Below are 23,901 nucleotides of genomic sequence, written 5' to 3'. Positions count from 1 at the left end.
ATATGCTCCAGTCAATTTTTTTTTTCAGATTTTTGTCAAAATTTTGATAACAAACTGTACCTAATGCTATGTGATGTCCATTTGGTCCAAAATAATCAAAAGATTACAGAAAAATTCATAAAAATTGGTAAAAATGTTGCACTAAAATTTTGGTGGGAACAATTACAGCACCCAAAGGGTTAAACTTGACATAAAATCATTGCAGTATTGCTGATATTTCTACTGTCTGGTGAATTTTTCTGGCTGTGTTGTTCCTGTGAACTGTAACTTTAAATATGGGAGAGGGAGGGGGTGGCTATAAACACTTTCATTTCCCTGTACATAGGTCCAACCTCACCATTGAAAACAATAGGGTTAAACCACAGCACAGTGGTGAACACCTTCATTTCCCTGTACATAGGTCCAACCTCACCATTGAAAACAATGGTGTTAAACCACAGCACAGTGGTGAACACCTTCATTTCCCTGTACATAGGTCCAACCTCACCATGAAAACAATGGTGTTAAACCACAGCACAGTGGTGAACACCTTCATTTCCCTGTACATAGGTCCAACCTCACCATTGAAAACAATGGGGTTAAACCACAGCACAGTGGTGAACACCTTCATTTCCCTGTACATAGGTCCAACCTCACCATTGAAAACAATGGGTTAAACCACAACACAGTGGTGAACACCTTCATTTCCCTGTACATAGGTCAACCTCACCATTGAAAACAATTGTGTTAAACCACAGCACAGTGGTGAACACCTTCATTTCCCTGTACATAGGTCCAACCTCTCCATTGAAAACAATGGTGTTAAACCACAGCACAGTGGTGAACACCTTCATTCCCCTGTACATAGGTCCAACCTCACCATTGAAAACAATGGGGTTAAACCACAGCACAGTGGTGAACACCTTCATTTCCCTGTACATACTCAACCTCACCATTGAAAACAATTGGGTTAAACCACAGCACAGTGGTGAACACCTTCATTTCCCTGTACATAGGTCCAACCTCACCATTGAAAACAATGGGGTTAAACCACAGCACAGTGGTGAACACCTTCATTTCCCTGTACATAGGTCCAACCTCACCATTGAAAACAATGGGGTTAAACCACAGCACAGTGGTGAACACCTTCATTTCCCTGTACATAGGTCCAACTCACCATTGAAAACAATGGGTTAAACCACAACACAGTGGTGAACACCTTCATTTCCCTGTACATAGGTCCAACCTCACCATTGAAAACAATGGTGTTAAACCACAGCACAGTGGTGAACACCTTCATTTCCCTGTACATAGGTCCAACCTCACCATTGAAAACAATGGGGTTAAACCACAGCACAGTGGTGAACACCTTCATTTCCCTGTACATAGGTCCAACCTCACCATTGAAAACAATGGTGTTAAACCACAGCACAGTGGTGAACACCTTCATTTCCCTGTACATAGGTCCAACCTCACCATTGAAAACAATGGGTTAAACCACAGCACAGTGGTGAACACCTTCATTTCCCTGTACATAGGTCCAACCTCACCATTGAAAACAATGGTGTTAAACCACAGCACAGTGGTGAACACCTTCATTTCCCTGTACATAGGTCCAACCTCACCATTGAAAACAATGGTGTTAAACCACAGCACAGTGGTGAACACCTTCATTTCCCTGTACATAGGTCCAACCTCACCATTGAAAACAATGGTGTTAAACCACAGCACAGTGGTGAACACCTTCATTTCCCTGTACATAGGTCCAACCTCACCATTGAAAACAATGGGGTTAAACCACAACACAGTGGTGAACACCTTCATTTCCCTGTACATAGGTCCAACCTCACCATTGAAAACAATGGTGTTAAACCACAGCACAGTGGAGAACACCTTCATTTCCCTGTACATAGGTCCAACCTCACCATTGAAAACAATGGTGTTAAACCACAGCACAGTGGTGAACACCTTCATTTCCCTGTACATAGGTCCACCTCACCATTAAAAACAATGGGGTTAAACCACAACACAGTGGTGAACACCTTCATTTCCCTGTACATAGGTCCAACCTCACCATTGAAAACAATGGGGTTAAACCACAGCACAGTGGTGAACACCTTCATTTCCCTGTACATAGGTCCAACCTCACCATTGAAAACAATGGGGTTAAACCACAGCACAGTGGTGAACACCTTCATTTCCCTGTACATAGGTCCAACCTCACCATTGAAAACAATGGGGTTAAACCACAGCACAGTGGTGAACACCATTTCCCCATACATAGGTCCAACCTGACCATTGAAAACAATGGTGTTAAACCCCAGCACAGTGGTGAACACCTTCATTTCCCTGTACATAGGTCCAACCTCACCATTGAAAACAATGGTGTTAAACCACAGCACAGTGGTGAACACCTTCATTTCCCTGTACATAGGTCCAACCTCACCATTGAAAACAATGGTGTTAAACCACAGCACAGTGGTGAACACCTTCATTTCCCTGTACATAGGTCCAACCTCACCATTGAAAACAATGGGGTTAAACCACAGCACAGTGGTGAACACCTTCATTTCCCTGTACATAGGTCCAACCTCACCATTGAAAACAATGGGGTTAAACCACAGCACAGTGGTGAACACCTTCATTTCCCTGTACATAGGTCCAACCTCACCATTGAAAACAATGGGGTTAAACCACAGCACAGTGGTGAACACCATTTCCCCATACATAGGTCCAACCTGACCATTGAAAACAATGGTGTTAAACCCCAGCACAGTGGTGAACACCTTCATTTCCCTGTACATAGGTCCAACATCACCATTGAAAACAATGAGGTTAAACCACAGCACAGTGGTGAACACCTTCATTTCCCTGTACATAGGTCCAACCTCACCATTGAAAACAATGGGATTAAACCCCAGCACTGTGGTGAAAACCATTTCCCTGTACATAGGTCTCCCCGCAACTTCCTCCCTTATCCTATTCCCATTCATAACAGTTTTCCAAAGTAGCAAATCTGTCACCTGTCCTACATTTCTGTACGCATTAGGATACTTATAAAAATTTGCCTGAGGACAAATGTATTTCCAAACATGACGATGGTATTTTGTGAAAAAAACTGAAAGGTGAAAGTGGATTAAATAGTCAGGTCTGCTGTAGACAGCTGCGCAGGTCGAGAATCAACCGTTCTACCTCCAAACTCATTGACATCAATGGTGATTTTGGACCTGTTTACAGCGAACTTTTGGGTGAACAGGTTTATAACCAGCATTTGTGATGTTAGCATTGTAACTGTATCTCTGAAAGATGCTGGCTGACCTTTGCAAAGCATTCTGGGTATCAGGACTGAAATTAGCTTTATTTTGTCGTTGGGGGCGCCCTATACAGTTGTTTATCTGGTACTGCCAAGGAGGATGTAGAAATGTACACAAAGAAATGGAAATGATAGCATATGTGTGCATCTGTCAACAAAATAAATTTAATTAAATCTTAAGTTTTTTACTGTAAACACACACTAAGGCGAAAATACTTGTTTTTATCACACGGACAATCAACATGTGCATACAATGATGACATGACAAATCAATGTCTCACTGCTCTTGTTTGTGTTTGTTTTTGTTTACAGTTACCTTACTGAGTTAGATCGCATATCGTCACCAGATTATCTCCCGACGGAACAAGATGTCTTAAGAGTCCGAGTACCCACTACTGGTATTATCGAGTATCCCTTTGAGTTGGAGACAGTTATATTTAGGTAGGTATTTTAATGTTACAACAAAGTTTGTAATTGAGCAATAAAGCACACTCAGCGACGGTATACCACTAGATTTTGACCAGTTCACGACATATATGCACAAACAATAGCGGGTGCATCAGGGTTTTCTCTCGACTGCGCGATTGCGCAAATTGCGCATTTCGAGCCGTTTTCTGCCCTTTAAAAGTTACTGACTGCGCGAAAATCGCGCACAAAACACAACAAGCAAATACGCCCATATGATTGTGACTCAAACGCATAGTGTAGTGAACTGTGAATTTGCTGTTATTTCTATTCAGAATATTCCCCCAGAAAAGACAAAATATCACCTGTCATTCAATTTTGGTGACGTGTGCATAACGTGGAGTGTACGCATCGAAAAGAAAACACAGTAAAGGACATAGTTGTGCTTCGGTCTCCATGGATACTAGTGCCATTTTATGTTCATGTTTTGATAGGATATGTTGTTTAATGTCATTAGTAAGTATTAAAAATACTGCCCCCTCAAATGTCAAGTTTGCCCCCTAATTTTGATGAATGGGGCAGAAATTGCCCACTTCAGTGAACATGCAGAGAAAACACTGGTGCATATATGAAGTGAACTGGTCAAAACCGAGGGGTATATCTTCGCTGGATTGTGATTTATTGGTGTTATATCACAACAGTATACTGAAATTATGGCATGGAACATCAAAAAAGGATTTTTTGCTCTTACCGAGAGCTCTGATGTGTGCCAGCTGTGGTAAATCGCTAATATGCCGCGGTCCTTTTCATGTCTCGACCAATCAGATCGCTGTATTTGTGCCATCAATATACTGGTGTGATATAATATACCTTGTCCAAGGCTGGGACAGAGTTTCAGAGATTATTGCATAGATATGATGTTCGCAGGAACAACACAGAGTAAATGTTAAGTATATATTGTGGCACCCTAGAGGTAAAACCCGGAATTCAAATGGACCCACGGTATGAACAAACCCATGTGTGCAAACGCGCATAGAAATACATGTCTTCACATACATGCTTGTACACATAGGTTGGTTTGTACTGCCATCACGTGATCTGTTTGGTGTATTAAGTCTGCAGAACACATCATGTGCATTTTGATTTTGGAGTATAATCGTTCCCTTTAGACCATTCCACACTTACCTTTGATAAAGTTCAGTGAAAGGCTTAACCCTTTCACCACCATGGTTTGTCCCAAATCTATTGTTTTCTATGGTAAAGTTGGACCTGTACACAGGGAACTGGGGGTGAAAGGCTTACAGGGGCAAGCTCTTTATCGGCTTTATCTCTGAGCAAATTGACTGACGATGCACAACTTTCAAGAAAACAAAGGACTAAAATCACATAAACAGTCAATATCAACAACCACTAATGTGAGAACCAGGGTTTGAAAACTGCCCCTTTAACCCTTGTCCCGCCAAGTTCATATTTCACCGTCAAGTTGCTTAAGACCAGAGCTGCATTTCAATGAAAATTTGAACATTTGAAGACCTTTAACCCTTTCACCCCCAGTTCCCTGTGTACAGGTCCAACTTTACCATAGAAAACAATGGATTTGGGACAAACCATGGTGGTGAAAGGGTTAAACACATTAATACTGAATACGTGATTGTTACTGACTAAACTTGCGATAACGTACCTTGCCAAGTAGCTGCAAATATATGTAGGTCAATATCACATTTTACTGACTTGGCAGATAGGGAAGTGATATTGTCTGGCAGGATAGTGGTTAATGTCACCAATTAATATAAGTTAAACTCTACTTAGAGTCCACTGCCTAGTACAGAGCTTGTCTTGCTTAATTTGCAAATGACTGACTGATACATTGATCATCCAATCTAAAACTCACAGCATATAATGTAGGCATAACGGGGAACTGTACATTATTTTCAAAGCCATGTCAAAGCCCCTACCCACAAGCTACAAAAATAAGCAAAATACCCAAGGGGGTGATAATTAGAGGCTACATGTTGATAATTTAGAACTAGGTATCAGTCAAAATTAAAACTACCATTTTGTGGTATTGTCAAATTCTCCCTGATGGGTGTATCATAGCAATCAAATTCCCCTGTCCCAGGTTATGATTTGCGATTGATTCTCCCTGTTGCCCAGCACTCCACCTGTGGAAAACATGGATAGGTGAATATAGCAGTACACCAGAAAAGTATTGGAAACATTTTGAGATTCAGAGTATCTGTCCCCAAAGGTGAACTTTGTATTTGTATGGTACCAAGAGAACTGTTTTGAAGGATGATGTGATCTTTATAAATGTCACAGTAGTACTTGCTTTAGTTGTATGCATTGCATTTGTAGAGATACAATGTTTTGAACAACAAAGAAAGAGCATTGTAGCTTTTCATCAGGCTGCTCAATTTAACCCTTTCACAACCACGATTTGGTACAAACCCGTTGTTCTCAACGGCATAGATGGACCCATATACAGGGAAATGGGGGGTGAAAGGATCAAAGTTTTTTGGACAGCATATTTGAAAAGATGATGATGATGATGACAGTTATTGAAGAGAATGAGTATTTGCTTATGCTGTGTGGAATCTATGACCATTCGCCATTGGACAGTGTTATGAAAGTTGAATTGCAATGTTGACTTGTTTTCTTTATTTCCAGGATGGTGGATGTCGGAGGCCAGCGATCAGAACGTCGCAAATGGATACACTGTTTTGAGAACGTGACGTCCATCATGTTTTTAGTAGCCTTAAGTGAATATGACCAAGTCCTGGTGGAATCTGACAATGAGGTCAGTGGAATCTGAATCTGAATCTGATTTCAGTTTCATACATAGTGCAATACACAGTAAATTATCTCATGCTGTTGGTTAAAAAGTAAAAAAGTGACTCCAATCAAAATGTGTATTAAAATATTGTCATATGAACATGAAACCATTGTGATTTTCTAGCTTGAAAAATCTTTCCCATTATTTGGACTTCCAATGGAATGATAACACATCTGTGAATTCTAACAGAGTCTACCGGATTTTAACAAGTAGTCATAGCAAACTGACTGGTAAAACAGAGGGTTATCCAGCTGTTGCAATGTAGCACATTATTTGCCTAATATTACAATAACCCCAGAAATGGACACTGCAATGTGGTGACTCTCTACCAACATGATTACGGTAGTACTGACCTTACCATTACAAACCAACAGTACCAGACTTTGCCGACAGAGAAGTCTAGTTCCAATCTGTAGTCGTACAGTGTTCCTAAATCACTATGCAGTCTCACAAAATGACTGGGTCTTTTCCTGGTTATTGTTAACCTATTGCTGCACATATGAAATTCTTGTAGACTCAGTGATAGGAATATTATAGAGAATCTGTAATATCCTGAGGTATTTTTAGCCAGTTTGATATTAGGGTCGCACAAAATGGAACTTCTCCATTTTACTGAAACAGAGGTGCGTTTCAGCTTATTGTGGAAGTACAATGATTGTAGATCACAACTTCACAACATTCATTACTAGCTTTAAAGCCTATTAAGGAAATCTGATTATGACCCAAAAATATTCAGTAGTTCGGGTCTATTTTATGTTTCCAAACGTCAACAATTTCTGCAGCCATAAAAATCAGCTTTTCAATGACAAAGGTGGCAGCTGACCTTTGACACATGACATCACCTCTGACCTTTAACCCATCCACATAATTTTCACCTTACAGAACCGAATGGAAGAAAGTAAAGCACTGTTCAGGACAATTATCACGTATCTGGCAGTTGACCTTTGACACATGACATCACCTCTGACCTTTAACCCATCCACATAATTTTCACCTTACAGAACCGAATGGAAGAAAGTAAAGCACTGTTCAGGACAATTATCACGTATCCATGGTTCCAGAACTCATCAGTTATTCTATTTCTTAACAAGAAAGACTTGCTGGAGGAAAAAATCATGTATTCACACCTAGTAGATTATTTTCCCGAGTTTGACGGTAAGTCACTACTATTTACTCTGTGAAAGAAACCGCTGTATTTTGTGATGATATACTCCTTATTGTTGTTCCAAAACACATTTTCTTCTCCTCATCCATGAAGTGTTTTGACAAAACTTATATTAGCTGTACAAACATAATGTGCTGTGTGCAGTGTGCAATATTGTTGCTACCTTAGTCCTATAACCACAAAACCAGACGCCATCAGTACACTACACACTTGACACACACAGGCCGATTTGAAAACTTGAACTCTGGGCATTTGGCGTGATTTTTTCCAAAAGCCTTTTCCATACAGAAAAATAACAAAAACTACGTCAAAAGTTACAGCTATTGGAATGCTAAGGTCACTAATTGAACAAACAATGACATTGAATTTAGTTAAGAAGAAGCAAGTCAAGAGCTGAGATGAACCTTTTTATAAACAAAATACATTCTTTTTCTGTATAAAAGACTGGAAATTTCTATCAGGTGTGGCGTGGGCTTTATATTTCGTTTCTCAGTTTTCACACAATGTTATTTGCGCACAACATCTGTATAAATTCTTCATTACTGGTGTTGTCACTGAAATTGAATTTCTGATGTGCTTTCATAGCCATGTTTCTTGCAAAACTGTGAAGGTTAATGTCTCAAAACAGTTTGACAGTCAAGTTTGCCTCCAGTTTGCTCATGGCTTTGCAGAGCATATTAACTTGTAACGTCAGATATGAGATACTTTGTTATGATTCAGTCATAGAATGATCCATTGACAACCTACAAGCTCACATAACCAGGTTGAAATCTTGGCAATCTTACTGTCAATAAACAAAGCAATGCTAGCTAGCTGAACTACATAGAATCAAAAGGAGCTTTGCCTGCTGCTTTGCAGGCCAGTACTCTAGCGCCCTCAAAGGTCAAAAACGTAAAAACTTTCTTTTAACTTGAAAATGAGACATCTGCTTTAGAGTTGCTGGTAAACCAATGTCTCTTCATGCATTGTAAATTTCATCATTGTTCTCAGGTGTATCGCTGTGTTTATGCAATATGAAATGATTAGAAAACTTGACATTCTAAATATAAATACAAACTACTGTAGGAGAATCCTGTACATTACTTAGTGAGGGATTTCTAAGCATTTTCAGTATCTCAAAATTTATCCTATGTGTTTTACAATTCTCTGCATATTTCCTTTATACATCAGCATTTAACAAATCTATGTTACGACTTTGTTGGGTAGACAGCATTGTTCAATTAATTTACTGTTCAAACCACAACTGTTTTATTAATGAATAATGATTAGTAGAGTGCTATGCACCTGAAAAAGTCTGTGAAAGTCCTTGAAGTGTAGAGCATCCTGGAAACAACCTTGAAAGTGAAATAGAGTCCCTGGAAAGTCCTGGAAAATTGATATTCCACCCACAGTTTTCAAAAGTGATCAGTTGTGATATTGTAAAATTAAAATGAGATATAAACCAGATATCTGGACAGTGGTATTTCGGCCTCAAAAAAGTAGAAAATTGCTGAAAAAAGTCTTGAAAGACCTTGAATTTTAAGTGACTTTGAATACATTACACTTGATTAGTGTCCTTGCTAGGGTTTGGAAAGATAGAGGAATGGTTTTGACACCCAAATTTCTGAGGACTCCATGTATGTTTCATTGATGCACCGTGGAGAACCTATATAACACGACTGGTGAACCCTGTTATCACTCTTTGAGGTAGTTTGTGCCTCAAAAGTGAAAGACTTAAACTTTTGCTCAAATTTTCCTCAGTGAAATGTTCATCCATACTCTTACTAAATCAGCAATAAAAATTTGGGATCATCATGCACAGTTTGCCACAAGAGGAACAGACTACGTAACATTACCTGATATTGGAAATTCCAAATTGCTGCCGTCCCTGTATCAATTTTCGGCTGACTCGCAGCGTGTTTGCAAGGTTATATCTGATTGGTCGATTGTCACTATTACAGCCACTTAGGAGTCTATTTGTATTGTTTTCATTATATTGGTAAGATTCAACCACCAAATTGGATAACAGCTTCGAAATCGCTGCGAGTCGTCCCTGTATCAATTCTTTGAGGAAAAGTAGAATTTTCGATTTTAGGAAAATGAAAATGGTGAGCTTCAAAATGAGTTGCCACAAGTGGTAGATCAGAAAAGAATTTTAATAATTTGAGGAGAGTCCAAATATCAGTTCCTGAGGTGAGATTTACCTTAGCAAAAACACTGACTTATCAACACGTAATTTATGGCGTTTCCGAATAATTCTGTGTTTCGGTTGCAGGCCCACAGAGGGATGCGCAAGCAGCACGAGAATTTATTTTAAGGATGTTTGTGGATCTCAACCCAGATAGCGACAAGATCATCTACTCTCATTTTACATGTGCGACCGACACAGAAAACATCAGGTTTGTGTTCGCGGCAGTCAAAGATACCATCTTACAACTTAACCTTAAGGAGTATAACTTGGTGTAACGCCGCTCCCGCCTTGTCACCATCGAGGATTAACGAAAACAAAAAAAATAAACGAAGGAAGAAACAACACATCTGTTGGGCACACCTATATCACTATCATCATGGATTCTAGGTTGTAGACAGTGTAACTCCCAGGGGATACCGGCATTTGTTTACCATCTTCTATCATAACTTTAGGAGATGTACGCCGGGCCGCCCAAACAATTGGGGTGTATGGTCTTATTTAATTAAGTGTGTGTACATGTGTTTATACCTGCTTACAAAAAGCTCTGAAATAACTTGAGAAAGTTTTTAAAAAAAAAAATTAATAAGGAGACAAAATGGTGAGCTCCCTGGAGCCGTACTGTGACACATACACTTAAAGAGTAATCTTTAATTTACAAGGGAAATTTTTTGTGACCATTACGTGCAATGTTTCCTTTGGTAGTCCAATGACACTGTTTAGAAAATAAAATAACTGTTTAGGGAAAAAAATAAACAACCACCCAGATATTGTTTGTCAACAGTCAGAGTTGAGTATTTCTAACCCCAGGAATTGTCTGAAAATGAAAGCGCGTTTTAGGGAGAGAATGAATGGAAGAACAGGCAGTGGTTTTACTACTATCACACAAACTGGGGATATCCGTTGACAAGTGTCAACTTTTTTTTTTCTTTTTTTCTTCTTCCCTATCCTTTGTGCTGACTGACTTGACTGTTGTAACACTCCCTAAGGCCCTCTCATTGCTGTACGTGAAGCAAAGGTCTCCATTAAGCACACAGGGGTACCACCAGTACACCATACAAATCGTTGACAATTCAGATTTTTGCCAGTTTTTTGCTACTATGTTTAACGAGAAATTTTGAAAAAAAAAAAGAAAAAAAAATTATGTGAGTTGAACAAATGTATATGAAATTTTTTGTCCACATTTTGTAGTCAGCATACAGTCTTATTCTGTGCAAGTAGAAATAATCCGTTTTTGATGTTGATTTTTATTAATTTCTACATTAATTCTCTGTGAAGCCACAAACACTGAGAGTCTCCTTTTAAAGTGAAATTATTTCTTTGTATACTGTCATACGAGAGATTTTTTACATCACACACCCATTGTGAGAGAGTTTTTTCAAACAAAGGTAGTATGAGTCTGCAGGTCTGTTGTAAAGTTAACTAGTCTTTAAATGAATTGTAATCAACAGCGCTGTGCTGTAGCATTCTTTGTACGCGACAAATACACACACACACGCATCACGCACTCACGCAGGAGCTCCTTATCTGGTATGCACGAACCTAAAATAATCTCTCACACGAAACGAACACAGTGATCTTTCGTATTGGAAGACCTGGGCTGTGACTGGACGAGCTTGAAAGTGTAGATTTTAGAATGAAATATTTGAAGAAGTGCTTTTCTGTTACTCAATTGTATTCAATTGTCTGTGGTCGCACAATGGTCACACAGTTTTAGCGCGAGCAGTTTACGCTTTGAATGATATATTTCTGATTAACTTAAGGAGTCCACTGGAACAGAAATATCTCAATAGAATGAACATTGGTCAACCCTAGCTTCATGATATTACGCAACATAACTATTGTAAACTTTTTTATCAGACCTATGGTAGCCGTACAGAATGTTGAGTGTAGTTAGTTTGTAACTTCTTTCCTCTACTGTTGGAAATTTTTTCGTCTTGTGATGGTTTGTAAAGTGTACTTTTCCTGTTTAATGCAAATTATGGAAAAACCTGAGCAAAGAACAGAAAAAAGTTGTAATTTGTTTTGCCCTTTCTTGGTTCGAATACCTTTCATTAAGACACGGTGGCATCTCAAAACTGATGGGGTATTTCTAGAAGTGTGAGGGTTTTGGCGATAAATTTGTGCATTTTGGAGAATGTGTTGATATTTCATGACATTGTGGAGAGTGTGTCTACTTTCAGAAAAGCCAGGGAAAGCAGTGATTATATTCGGGTCTCTCTTCACTTGCAAGCTAGGTCATGAAATCATGTTGGTCAATGAAATCAGATGTATCTTTGTGTGCTGTTTTCCCTTAAGTTTTGAAGTCTCTGCAAGATTGAAGACTTCTCCAACACTGGACAAATTTACTATTCAACAAAATACAAGAGGGCCCAGTGACATCAAAAATCTATAAGAGGCCCCTTTAGAAAACTCCTTTTCTTCATTGCAAGATTTCTATAGTATCAGTCAGTTTTGAAAAGTTGATCAGCATGTTTGGCAGAGGTCATCTGTGTCATATTGGACAGGTCATGCCTTTTCCAAAGTCTGTTTACATGTTCATGGCTGTCTGCTTGGTGAAAGACATTGTTGTAAGGTACCCGCTGATTTGTTATCGCAACTATATAGGGCTCCCTAATTCTATGAAAAGTAGCATCCTCTACTGAAGGACTCCCTAGGCAGATCTTCCAATATTGCATTGTAAATTCTACAAGCTAACATAAGACCATATTATGATGTGCCAAGAGAACCGAAAAATTGAAATTTTCAAGCCAAAGTTTTCAAGCAGTATTCGCCCCGAAATCGAAAAACTTAAACTTTTGCTCAAACTTCCTTTGGGGAGACTTCAAACTCTTTCCCTTTGAATCAAGAATAAAAGTGGTGGGGATGGGGGATGGGTACACTGCACCGTGCAAAACTTTTGTACCAGAGAAACAAATTACCCAACATTCATGGACTCATGAATTCAAAATGGCTGTCATCCCTGTGTTAACTCTATGGAGAAAGACATTTTCGATGTTAAGGAAAGTAAGCCAATACAAAACTTTTTTGACTATGAGCTTTTTGAGTCTGCATACCTGCTCCTGCAGTGCATGCTATCATAAATTCATAACAGACAACACAAACTTTTTTCTGTTTTTTTTTTGCTCAGGCAAGAATGAAGGAAAAGGTCATTGGAAAGAAAGTGTAGTTGATGTCTATTTTATAGAAAGTTGTCCATTTTGTGTGCTGTATTTTGATGTCTGTGTACTGTGCTTGATTTTATGCGCCATGGCCAGCAACACCTCTTCTAGCTTAACAAACACACGTTGGGTTCATCTCACAATACATTGATAGGAAAGAGATATTGATTTTTTCGCAGGGCTGAAAACCCTGACAGAGCCTCATTAAAGGCAGTATTTGTACTTGCTTATTTGGCAGACAGAGTAAGGCAAGCACTCTCAGTAACCACCAGATCAAGGTTATAGCGGATTTAATGAACAAGCTCTAACTGTCTCTGATAGCATACAGTCCAAACCTCTGTTATACTGTGCATATTTCCTCCTTGACCAGGTTGATTTTTCATGCCCGCTTTACTCCCTGCCTTCACACATGCTGTAAGTTCGTGTTTTCACCGTTTTGTAAAAAAAAAAAGACAAAAAAGACAAAAAAACTTAACAAACCGAACCAAGCCAGTAGTACAATTTATTAGCAGGTAATTATTGTTAACTTAATATGGACGAATGTACTTCTGGGTCGGACACTTTTTTTCTATGATTTGCTTGACACAAAAGTTGCTTGTAATAGTGTGGATTTCTAAACAAGTCTGTTGTATGGTACTTCTGGTTTGTCAAGCCCATTTTGTCAGAATGAATTCAAATCCCCTGCATCATTGCTCATTCACTGCATCACATCACTGGATTCTGACCCACATTACCTGGGAGTGTTTTGCTGCCTGTATTGATATATTGCTTTGAAGCCGTATCTTGATGAGACTCCCCTTAAAGGTATACAGTCACCTGTAATCTAAATATGCCCATGTATGGTCAAAGGGGCATTCCCTGGTATTCCAAATGCCCATGTGAGGGCACTGTTTTTAAAAAGCGGCCCCCCGCTTAAAATCTGTGATTGGTTAGATTTTCTCTTTCCATGTGGCAAAATTGAAACAGGTGACAGTATACCTTTAACCCTGTAGCACCATCAAAAGGTATGGAACTGTGCCATGGTGAATAATACCGACTGACCAAATTTTCCAGGAAAGAACTAACCAACCTTTTACACAATCAGAGTATGCAAAGTTTTGTGGGAAGAGTACTGACTCTTCTCCGTGGAAAAATAGGGACGTACCTACATTTTGAGGAGCAACTTTGCCCTTGGAAAAATAGATATGTACCTAAGTTTTTAAGGAGCAACTTTGCCCTGTTCAAAAGGATAACCTGGTTTCATGAGGAAAGTGATGCAAGATTTAATTGCCTGAGAAGCTACTTCTTGCCATTGTCACGATGTCTGTGCAATCACATGTCAACATGTTTAGAGTATTATGAATTGTGTTATTGTGTCGCCCCTATTTTCAATCCAGAGGCCCAGCTTTACCACAGGAAAGAATAGGGCGGTTCCAAAATTTAGTGGTAACAGGGTTCACGGCAGCCACCATGTTTAACTTTCTGTAAATCCAAGGTTGTACTTGTTTTTAATTTTTCAGCCTTCCTCCAGAAAAACTTATAAAACATGAAAAAAAACTTGTAAAAATATCAACCAAAACAGTCCCTCCATTTCAGACTTTTAGTCATGGGTATTCTTAGTCAGAAGCATGAAATTTTTACTTAGAGAATAAGTTGTGTGAAGTGAAAGGGTTTTAGTGGCAATTGCTGGCAGTTTTTAAGATCATACAAGCTTTATTTAATAATGATTTGATCCTTTGAAGACACTACTACAGTATTTATGATGTTTCCAAACCAACCTCTCATATGGCTTTTTTTAGCTCCCGTATGCCAAATTGCAGTAGGGAGCTGTTTATATAGTCTGTCAGCCAAGTGTCTGTATGTCTGTCTGTTTTGATTTACATTTCTACACAAGAGCCAACACATTGATCTTAGAAACTGCTGACCTAATGTGATCCAGACTCTACCAGGTTGCGTTGTAAATCCTGTTACCCCTTTCTGGATGTACACAGGTCCAACTATTCTGCGGAAAACAATAGGGTTATACCAAAAGTCCAAAACTAGTTGCTGACAAAGCTGTATTCTTTTAGGTGAATGATCTTTGAACCCATTAATGTTTCTGTTGTTCCCAAATATAGTTTTATTAATTTACTTTGGGAAGCCAGGGTAACATAAGAGAGTAATTCCTGAACAATATACTAAGGTACTGCGCTTAAGGTAGTATGCGCCTTGAAAGTGAAAGACTTAAACTTTTGCTCAAACTTTCCTCAATGAAGCTTTCGACCACTCTTTCACCAAATCAAATATAAAAATTCTGGATCACTGCACAAATTTTGGAACAAGAGAGACAAATTACCTGAGATTTCTTAATATTTAAAATTCAAAAAGGCTGCCGTCACTATGTTTAACTCTACGGGGAAAAATAAAATTTTAGATTTAACTCTACGGGGAAAAATAAAATTTTAGATTTCCCAAAAACCAAGATGGTGAAAGTTTTTTTCATCAAGAGCTTGAAAATGAGCCCCCACTTGTGGTCAATTAGAAGAGAATTGATGAAATTTGAAAGCCCAAATTTCTGTCCCCAAGGCGCGTTCTACCTTAATCGATCAGCGACAAAGGTTTAAGTTTACTTAAAATGAAAATACCTTTTTTGATGTCCAAAGAATAATTGTGAAGGTATCCCTCAATCATGGAAAAAATTTTGCTGCTGTTAATAATTGGCCAAAGTGTGAAATGTTCAGCGCTTTTCATTCTTTGATGTTACAAAGGGTATTTGAAACAGCATGGTGTGGAACACTATTATCAGCAAATTTTCTGTTAATTGAGGGATATTTAGATGTATTTCACAGTTTAAGAGAGCAATTAAACCAGTCCAAGGTTAGAATGTCTTTGTGTATCCCCCAGTGGATATTAAAATAGATACTAGTGCAATGAGTTAAACCCGGAAGTTGAATGGATGTCGGTATAAACAAAACCATGTGTATAAATGCAATGAGAAATATTTGTATTTCATTATGCGTTTGTACAGGTGGGTTTATCTGTACTGCCATCACGTGATCTCTTGGCTGTACTGAGTCTGTAGAGCACTGTGTCCTTTTACACCACAATTGTAGGATCAAAAATGAAAGCTGGACGAAAAAATGGGTTTCTGGACTTAGTCATTTGGTCTTGGGACCAGAGTATGTACAATATTTTACTCATTGTAGACTTTCAGTCAGACCATATCCCTGTCGTCTCCTGTTTTTTGGTAAATGGGTTTCAGCCCCCAGGGGGAAAATCAGCTTGCACTAAAGTGAGAAAGCAAGGAGATACGAATACAGTTTCTGAGTGTCAGAATTCTAGCTCAATTACTATGGTCCATACCCAAGTCATTTGCATTGCCAGTCTTTCCTTTCAAATAACACGGTTTTGAAAAGGTTACACCAAAGAAATGTTCAAATGTGCCAAAAAGGGAAACAGTTATGATATAAATTTTTTTACTTGTGGCCGCACCTACACTGAAGCATACCTCATGACATGCCCCTCACATTATAATACTCTGGAGGGTCACATGAAGTGCCCTCTAGAGAACAGCTATTGTGAGTTCATGCACAGCGCCCCCAGACCTCAACTCCAGGAAATGTCTTAGCTAGCGCCCTCTAGGGGCCAAAAGGTGACATTGACATGACCAAAAGTAACCATCAGTGGAGTGTTCTTAATCTTTAAGAGGTGAAAAAGTTGGTATGTTTCTTCATCAATGAAATGTTATCGTTTGTCTATACAAGGATTGGCTTTAATGTAACTTTTTTACAATTGTTGAACCTTTTTTTATTTGAACAAACTTGGACTGATCAGAGTTTGTGCATATTTGTTTGATGTTATTAACAAACGTAAGTCAGCTCACTGAGTGTTGGAAACACTAGATTTGAACAAACATGGACTGTATTGATGTTACCCAACTTTTCAACTTGTGCAAGTACAAAAAAACTATTCTACTTGTACCGAATGAAATCGGCACAGGTGTGGGAATATGTGTTTGGTATTGCTTTGTTAAGGACCCACCAACACTGATGTAACATTCTGAAACGTTTCCTCCTGTGTTCTGTGTTTGTTCAAAATTGGTGTGATTTGGAGTTCAAGGTCACAACGATGGTAGAAGTTAAACTCTTTGGTTATGTGTGTTGTAATGCTCCAGCATGAACCTCACAGGGTTGAAGAGCCCTACATACTACTGCCATGCATGGGAAAAGCTCAAGCTGCAATCAGCTGGTAATTTTATTTGCATATTCATGATGATTAATACCATATCATCCAATCAGGGAGTTGTATATTAATTTGCATATTCATGTACAGTTTGCTAGCCAATCAGTGAAATGGATTGTGGTTGCCAGAGACTGTGCTTCAAATCTTGATACAACAAGGGTTTCTGTATTGTTCATTCGGAAAGTTGCTGTTTTTTTCAGTCAAAAACTATGAACACTGCCTACACCACGCTCAGTAGAATTTTTTGAACTTTCACGGTCCACTTAGCTATGACAGAGAAAACTGCCAGTGTGTATTTTTCAGACTAATAAACAAAGGAAGTGAATCTTATCACTGTTGAGGGCGTACATTTAGAAACCATGGCTTTTATAGAATGAAACAAATTGTGTGTAATTTCACGATTTATTTGCACAGTGCAAATCTGTATATTTTCTCTGTTCACATAGAGAATCGCAATTGAAAAGAAAGGTTTTTAAAAAAAAAAATTATAAAAAGCACTGAAATGAAAGAAAAAAAAGTTGGAAAAAAATAACTGCCGTAAGTCTTGACTTTCCCAATTTTGTCAAAGTCAGCGCTGTTGCTTGATTCATGGCCATCCCGGTGAAGATAATAATATCCCTAAACTTGCTTTTCTAGGACCATTGCCTTTCAGTTCCTGAACTGTCACTCAACACTGTAACTTTTATTAAAGGATATATTGCTTATTGACTTTTTATTTCATATATTTTAGTCATTTACTAACACAAATTGCAGATTTTTAGGGAGAGATTTTTACAGATTTGTGTCCTACTAAACCAGGCATTCTCTGCTGCGTGTAACTTTGATGGCAGTGAGCGATACTTAACCTGTCCACCCCCCAATTCCCTGTAAACCGGCCAACCATCACCCATTGATAACAATGGATTTCAGGCCAAACCATAGTGGCAGAAGGGTTAAGCAGAGATTTGCACAACTTTCACTTTGTCCAAGATTATGTCAAATTTGAAAGATGAAACCACTAAGTCCAAAAACTCTGATCAAAGCTAGTCCCTCCCTTTCCCCTCCCTAGGTGTAGCTTGACCCAATGCTGCAAAACGAGGGATTAATTGCTATAGCACCTTTTTTTCCCTATCTAGTTTGCCGGCCAAAACATTGCTAGGAGAATAGTCTTCTAAAAATGTAGTGCAGCCCCTTTGTGTTGACAGGCATATCAGGGGCAGTAAAAATTTTAAATTGCTGTTCTTACTGTTTTACGTGTCAGCAAAAAGTGATGGGCTCAGGTCCTGAGGCTATTCAATATGTCAGGGCTACCCAATCAGAAACCGTTTTAGCAACTCAAGGCTCAAGATTCCCTCCCTTTCAAGTCAAAAAGTAATTGGCAAACGGCAGAAATAGTCAAGACTGAACAAGGCTCTGGATCGCATGGAACAATTTTACAAATCAGCACAATCCTAGGGGGTTCAGTTTCAAAAAAGTGTATAGGAGGGCCCCCTAAGAAAACTTGTTTCTCTCATAGTGAAGTGTGTAATGGTCTTCACTTGCACCGAGAAGAAAAGACCTGTAGAAATACAATGCCATTGTTTCATGGGGAAATAGACATTGTTCGATGAATTGGTGTACCAAATGCCAAATTCCTTCCGTTAACAGCCAATAGGGCCAGGGATCCACCTATCAGAACTGATACACTCACTCCAAATGTCAAATTTTCCCCAAATTCTTCTTCATTACATAGGTTACACTAGGAACAAGTCTTTTAGCTGTATATGTATTTATGTCTATAAAAAAAAACGTGTAAACCAAAATTCTCCATCAGAAAGGGAGAGAGTCCGTAGAAAAATGCCAAAATACCTGTAGAAATATGCCAGATTAAATTATTGTATTTCTTCATTGTATGCAGGAATGGTATTTTTGTGAATGCTACTTCAAAACCAAGCACTGTTTGAAATTTTCAGAGAGCACAAGTTTCAGAATGAAATTTTTATTTTTTACTTAAATATTTATTTGTGTCCCTGATGGGTGTGAATATTTGCATATTCATGGTCTAACCAATCAGAGCTCCGATGAGTAGATCATGAATATGTAAATCCTGATCTTTTGAGTCATATGCAAATTAATCCAAAACTGAAGTGATCTTACTGGTTCAGAGCCAGGCAAAGGCTCATGAATATGCAAATAGGCATGCCAGTTTCAATTGTTAATCAAATTAACTAGTTATTGATGCACAGATGTCAATTTTTGAAAGACACCTCTTTCAGTTATAGAAATGTAGTAATGAATTTCTGATACAAAAGGAAAACTTTAAATGATGTGGCTACTTTTATAGTAACCAATATCTTTGGATCCAATTTGATTTCTTGTCAGAACTTCTTTATAAATTAATTGTTGACATGATTTTTGAAAGAGAGTTGTAAATTACCCAGAAGTGAGTTATGTGAAACTGCTTTCTTGAAATTTTTTTTGAGAATTGCTTGAAAATAGTGACTTTATTTAAATATTTTCTCTCATACCTTGTTCCTGGTGTTTTCTTTTTGAGCATTTTGTTTCCCAGAATACACCTTGATGTTGGAAGGTCTGTGGTAGCCACATCTCACCTTTGAACTTTGCAAATGAGAGACCCTGAATCTTTTCCTGGTTAGACAGTGACGAGATCTCTATCTTGTGAAACCAATTTCTCTGTAAGACTTTTTTGTAGGAATTTTAAAAGAGTAGAGAAGAGGTTCATGTTTTAATGTGTAGGGCAGTGTAATAGGTCGGCACTAGTTTTACAGGGAGTTCACAACACGGTCCCACTTCAGTGGTCTTTTTTTCACAAACTTCTTGTGTCAAAAAAAAATACACAAAAATTAAAAAAAAAACACAAAAAAACACAAAAAAATTTAAAAAAAAGCAAAACCTTCACCAAAAATTTGTCAGTATTTAAAACAGACTCCTGTAGTAAAAAAGTTTTCTTTTTTGAAAATAGTGATTTTTTAAATCGAATTTTTAGTGAACGTTTTGTTGCAAGGGGCCGGTTGATTGTATATGTTCTCTGTTTAAAAACTAATACACTTGACTATCAATGGAGTCCATACACATACTGTATTGTGTCTTTGTCTATTTGCCATATTCTGACTTTGTATGCTTCAACCTAACACGTGACAAAACCAGCTTAAGCAAAGTGTAAAACCAGAGCTTTCCAACCATGTAACAGTAATGTTCTTTGAAAAAAAAAAAGTTGTTAAAAATGTGTAGCAGTTCAAGATTCATGTAATCCTCTAAATATTGCAGTCCTAAACATGGAGGGTTTTTGTGTTTACCGACAGAATAAAATATTTATTCAAACATAAAATGGAAATGATTGTGTTTCATTCTGTTGTTTGTTTGTCTTTTGCTATGCTGGATGTTCCCACCATGGTTGTAGAAGGTGTGGTGAAATACAGGGTGGACCATTTGATATCCTTGGGGAAGGGGGGGGGGGTCTGGAATATTTTCAAAGAAAGATTCTCAGCAAATGTCAATTAAAAATAATCCGCCAGAGAAGGCTTGACAAAAAAAAGGTGGGAGAGTTGACAAAAAATAATGTACAATGGATCAGGTAAAAAAAAATGCTACCTCATCAATCTTCCACACCCTACTCCCCTATATCAAATGGTCCAACCCTAAGTGGTATGGACGGGAAAGAGTATGGTAGATGGTGAGGTGCATGTGGCAGATTGTGTGGTATTGTATGGCACAGTGTTTGAGAGGAGTGTGGTGAGATAGCTATGGCAAAAGGAGTAATTGGAGTATGGTGAATTTCTTGATTATTTTGTGGTGTGGTAGGAATAGACTGGCGACAGCAGCTTCTGCCATTATGGTTGGTCAGTGCAGCTTGAATGTTTCACTGTGCCTTTGGAATTCTCCCTCAAGCGATTGGCTCTTGCTTGTGAGGAGAAGCATAATCTATGGTATCAGCACTTGTCACAGTGGCTATGACAGTGCTGTAGACAAAGAAGGCTCAAGGGCAAACTGTACGCTCACAGGATGGGGAGGCATCAGTATGAATGGGTGGTGAGTAGGAAAAGTGTGTGGTAAGAGTATGGTTAGGTGGATGTGGTAAATTGTGTGGGTAGTGTATGGTGTTATGTTAAGTATTGAGAGGTAGATGTGGTAAATTGTGTGGGAGAGTGTATGGTGAAGTTTATGTTAAGTATTGAGGGTGGATGTGGGGTAAATTGTGTGTGGTAGAGTGTATGGTGTTATGTTAGTATTGAGAGGTGGATGTGGTAAATTGTGTGGGTAGTAGTGTATGGTGTTATGTTAAGTATGGAGAGGTGGATGTGGTAAATTGTGTGGGTAGTGTATGGTGTTATTGTAAGTATGGAGAGGTGGATGTGGTAAATTGTGTGGGTAGTGTATGGTGATATGGTAAGTATGGAGAGGTGGATGTGGTAAATTGTGTGGGTAGAGTGTATGGTGTTATGTTAAGTATTGAGAGGTGGATGTGGTAAATTGTGTGAGTAGTGTATGGTGTTATGTTAAGTATTGAGAGGTAGATGTGGTAAATGTGTGGGTAGAGTGTATGGTGTTATGTTAAGTATTGAGAGGTGGATGTGTTAAATTGTGTGGGTAGAGTGTATGGTGTTATGTTAAGTATTGAGAGGTGGATGTGGTAAATTGTGTGGGTAGAGTGTATGGTGTTATGTTAAGTATTGAGAGGTGGATGTGGTAAATTGTGTGGGTAGAGTGTATGGTTTTATGTTAAGTATTGAGAGGTGGATGTGGTAAATTGTGTGGGTAGAGTGTATGGTGTTATGTTAAGTATTGAGAGGTGGATGTGGTAAATTGTGTGGGTAGAGTGTTGGTGTTATGTTAAGTATTGAGAGGTGGATGTGGTAAATTGTGTGGGGTAGAGTGTATGGTGTTATGTTAAGTATTGAGAGGTGGATGTGGTAAATTGTGGGGTAGAGTGTATGGTGTTATGTTAAGTATGGTTAGGTGGATGTGGTAAATTGTGTGGGTAGTGTATGGTGTTATGTTAAGTATGGAGAGGTGGATGTGGTAAATTGTGTGGGTAGTGTATGGTGATATGGTAAGTATGGAGAGGTGGATGTGGCAAAATGTGTGGGTAGAGTGTAGGGTGAAGTTTAAGTATGGAGAGAGTGATTTGGCAAATTGTTTTGGAAAAGTATGGTAAAGAGTCAGTGTGTTTTGAATATGGTGAGGTGGGTATGGTAATGTGGCAGGGTAGAGTATGGTGAAATTTAGATAAGTATTGAGAAATGGATGTTGCAAATTGTGTTGGGAAGAGTATGGTAAAGAATAGGTGTGTTTCGAATGATGAGGTTGGTATGGCAATGTGGCTATAGAGTATGGTGAAATCTATGAGTGGTATTGACAGCTGGATGTGGCATATTTTGCGGTAGAGTACGGTGAAATTTATGACAGGTATAGAAAGGTGGCACACACAGAGGTTACCAACAAGTCCCCTTGATTTGTGCATTCGGACATTGTTTGCTAAAAGCTAATTCAATTTTATTAAATTCTGAACAATATGAAACTCAGAATTTAATTTCAAGATTATTATTTGTTAAACTGATGTTCCAAAATTATTATGTTTAAAATTCAAGAGTAAATTGAATAAGAAGCCGATATTTATAGGTGCTAAAAATTGTACATTTCTCAAGGTAAACCTATCAGCAACTCATACACCTGGGAGACATGCAAATTTCATTTGTTATAAGCATACATGAAAATCAATTCCCTTTCTTTTCGAACACAGATGTGACTTATTCCCTTAGTTTCCCTGAAAATAATGTGCATGGCTGTCAAAAATATCTGTTGACAAAATTACTATCTCCTCCGTAGAAAAGGGGTTGATCCTCTCATTATTCAAAGAGGGAAACAAAAAATTATGATTATCAAAAAAATGTCAGAATTTTGAAATATGGACCGAGCTCGTTCTCTGTGTACAGAAGAAATTTGCTTCAGTTCAATGAGTGATCTCAGTGTGTACAGATCACAGAGGATTGTGGGTAACGTCATTTACTGTGCAGCACTAGGCAAAGTGTGATGTAGTCAATATATTTACATATATGATAATAATATGGAACACCACATTATAGTAGTAAAATGTAAGCTAATCTTTATACATGGAGCATATCAATATGTTAATATATGTAAAATATCTATGCAGAACAAGAGTGTCCATAATGTACATTTGCTGACCAAGTGTAAACCGTACTTGTGCATTTTATTTGGATACAAATGTACATAATCAGGTATATCAAGTATTTTGCCCAGTGTGGAGATGGCAATGTGCATGTACCGTGCAGTTAAGTAAAGTGTGTGATAAATTAGTATGGTTATGTTAATGTAACAAATTGTGTGATTAGAGTATGTTTAAATTGGTATGTTTAGGTAGGTAAGGAAAAGTGAATATATTGAAAAAAAACCGTTAAATTTATGATTAGAATGGGTGTACACTGTTGTTAATATGATGCATGTGTGGTGAAAGCAGGTGGTGGGGCGTTTTGACTGGCGCATGTGGTGAAAAGCTTGGATTTTATTCGTGTGTTGGGAATGTTTCTCAAGTGGTGAGTGTATATGTCACTCTCTTACGATAGTGTGGCTGGTAAAAACCAATTGTGTACGCCTATACGATCTGTACCACAGGGGCTTTCGTATGTAGGTCATTTCCCCCACACTCATCATGACCTGAGTTCAATTAGTCTAGAACAT

The 23,901-nt window shown here is 38.3% G+C and overlaps 1 protein-coding gene across 2 annotated transcripts in view; it reads left to right on the top strand.

Moving 5' to 3' along the window:
* The window catches only part of LOC139123498 (guanine nucleotide-binding protein subunit alpha-11), a 57,672-nt gene extending 37,142 nt beyond the window's left edge, over nt 1-20,530 (top strand). For both annotated transcript variants that reach the window (XM_070689654.1, XM_070689653.1), the window contains exons 4-7: nt 3,605-3,733; nt 6,365-6,494; nt 7,532-7,685; nt 9,950-20,530. In XM_070689654.1, the coding sequence (XP_070545755.1) occupies nt 3,605-3,733; nt 6,365-6,494; nt 7,532-7,685; nt 9,950-10,140 (604 nt within the window). In that variant the 3' untranslated portion in view covers nt 10,141-20,530. The remainder of the gene's footprint in view (nt 1-3,604; nt 3,734-6,364; nt 6,495-7,531; nt 7,686-9,949) is intronic.
* Nucleotides 20,531-23,901: the final 3,371 nt, after the last annotated feature.

Source organism: Ptychodera flava (genome assembly GCF_041260155.1).
Source record: "Ptychodera flava strain L36383 chromosome 23 unlocalized genomic scaffold, AS_Pfla_20210202 Scaffold_23__1_contigs__length_28996876_pilon, whole genome shotgun sequence".
Taxonomy (NCBI): domain Eukaryota; kingdom Metazoa; phylum Hemichordata; class Enteropneusta; family Ptychoderidae; genus Ptychodera; species Ptychodera flava.
The sequence above is the reverse complement of the archived record's forward strand: the minus strand, read 5'-3'. Positions and strand labels throughout refer to the sequence as shown.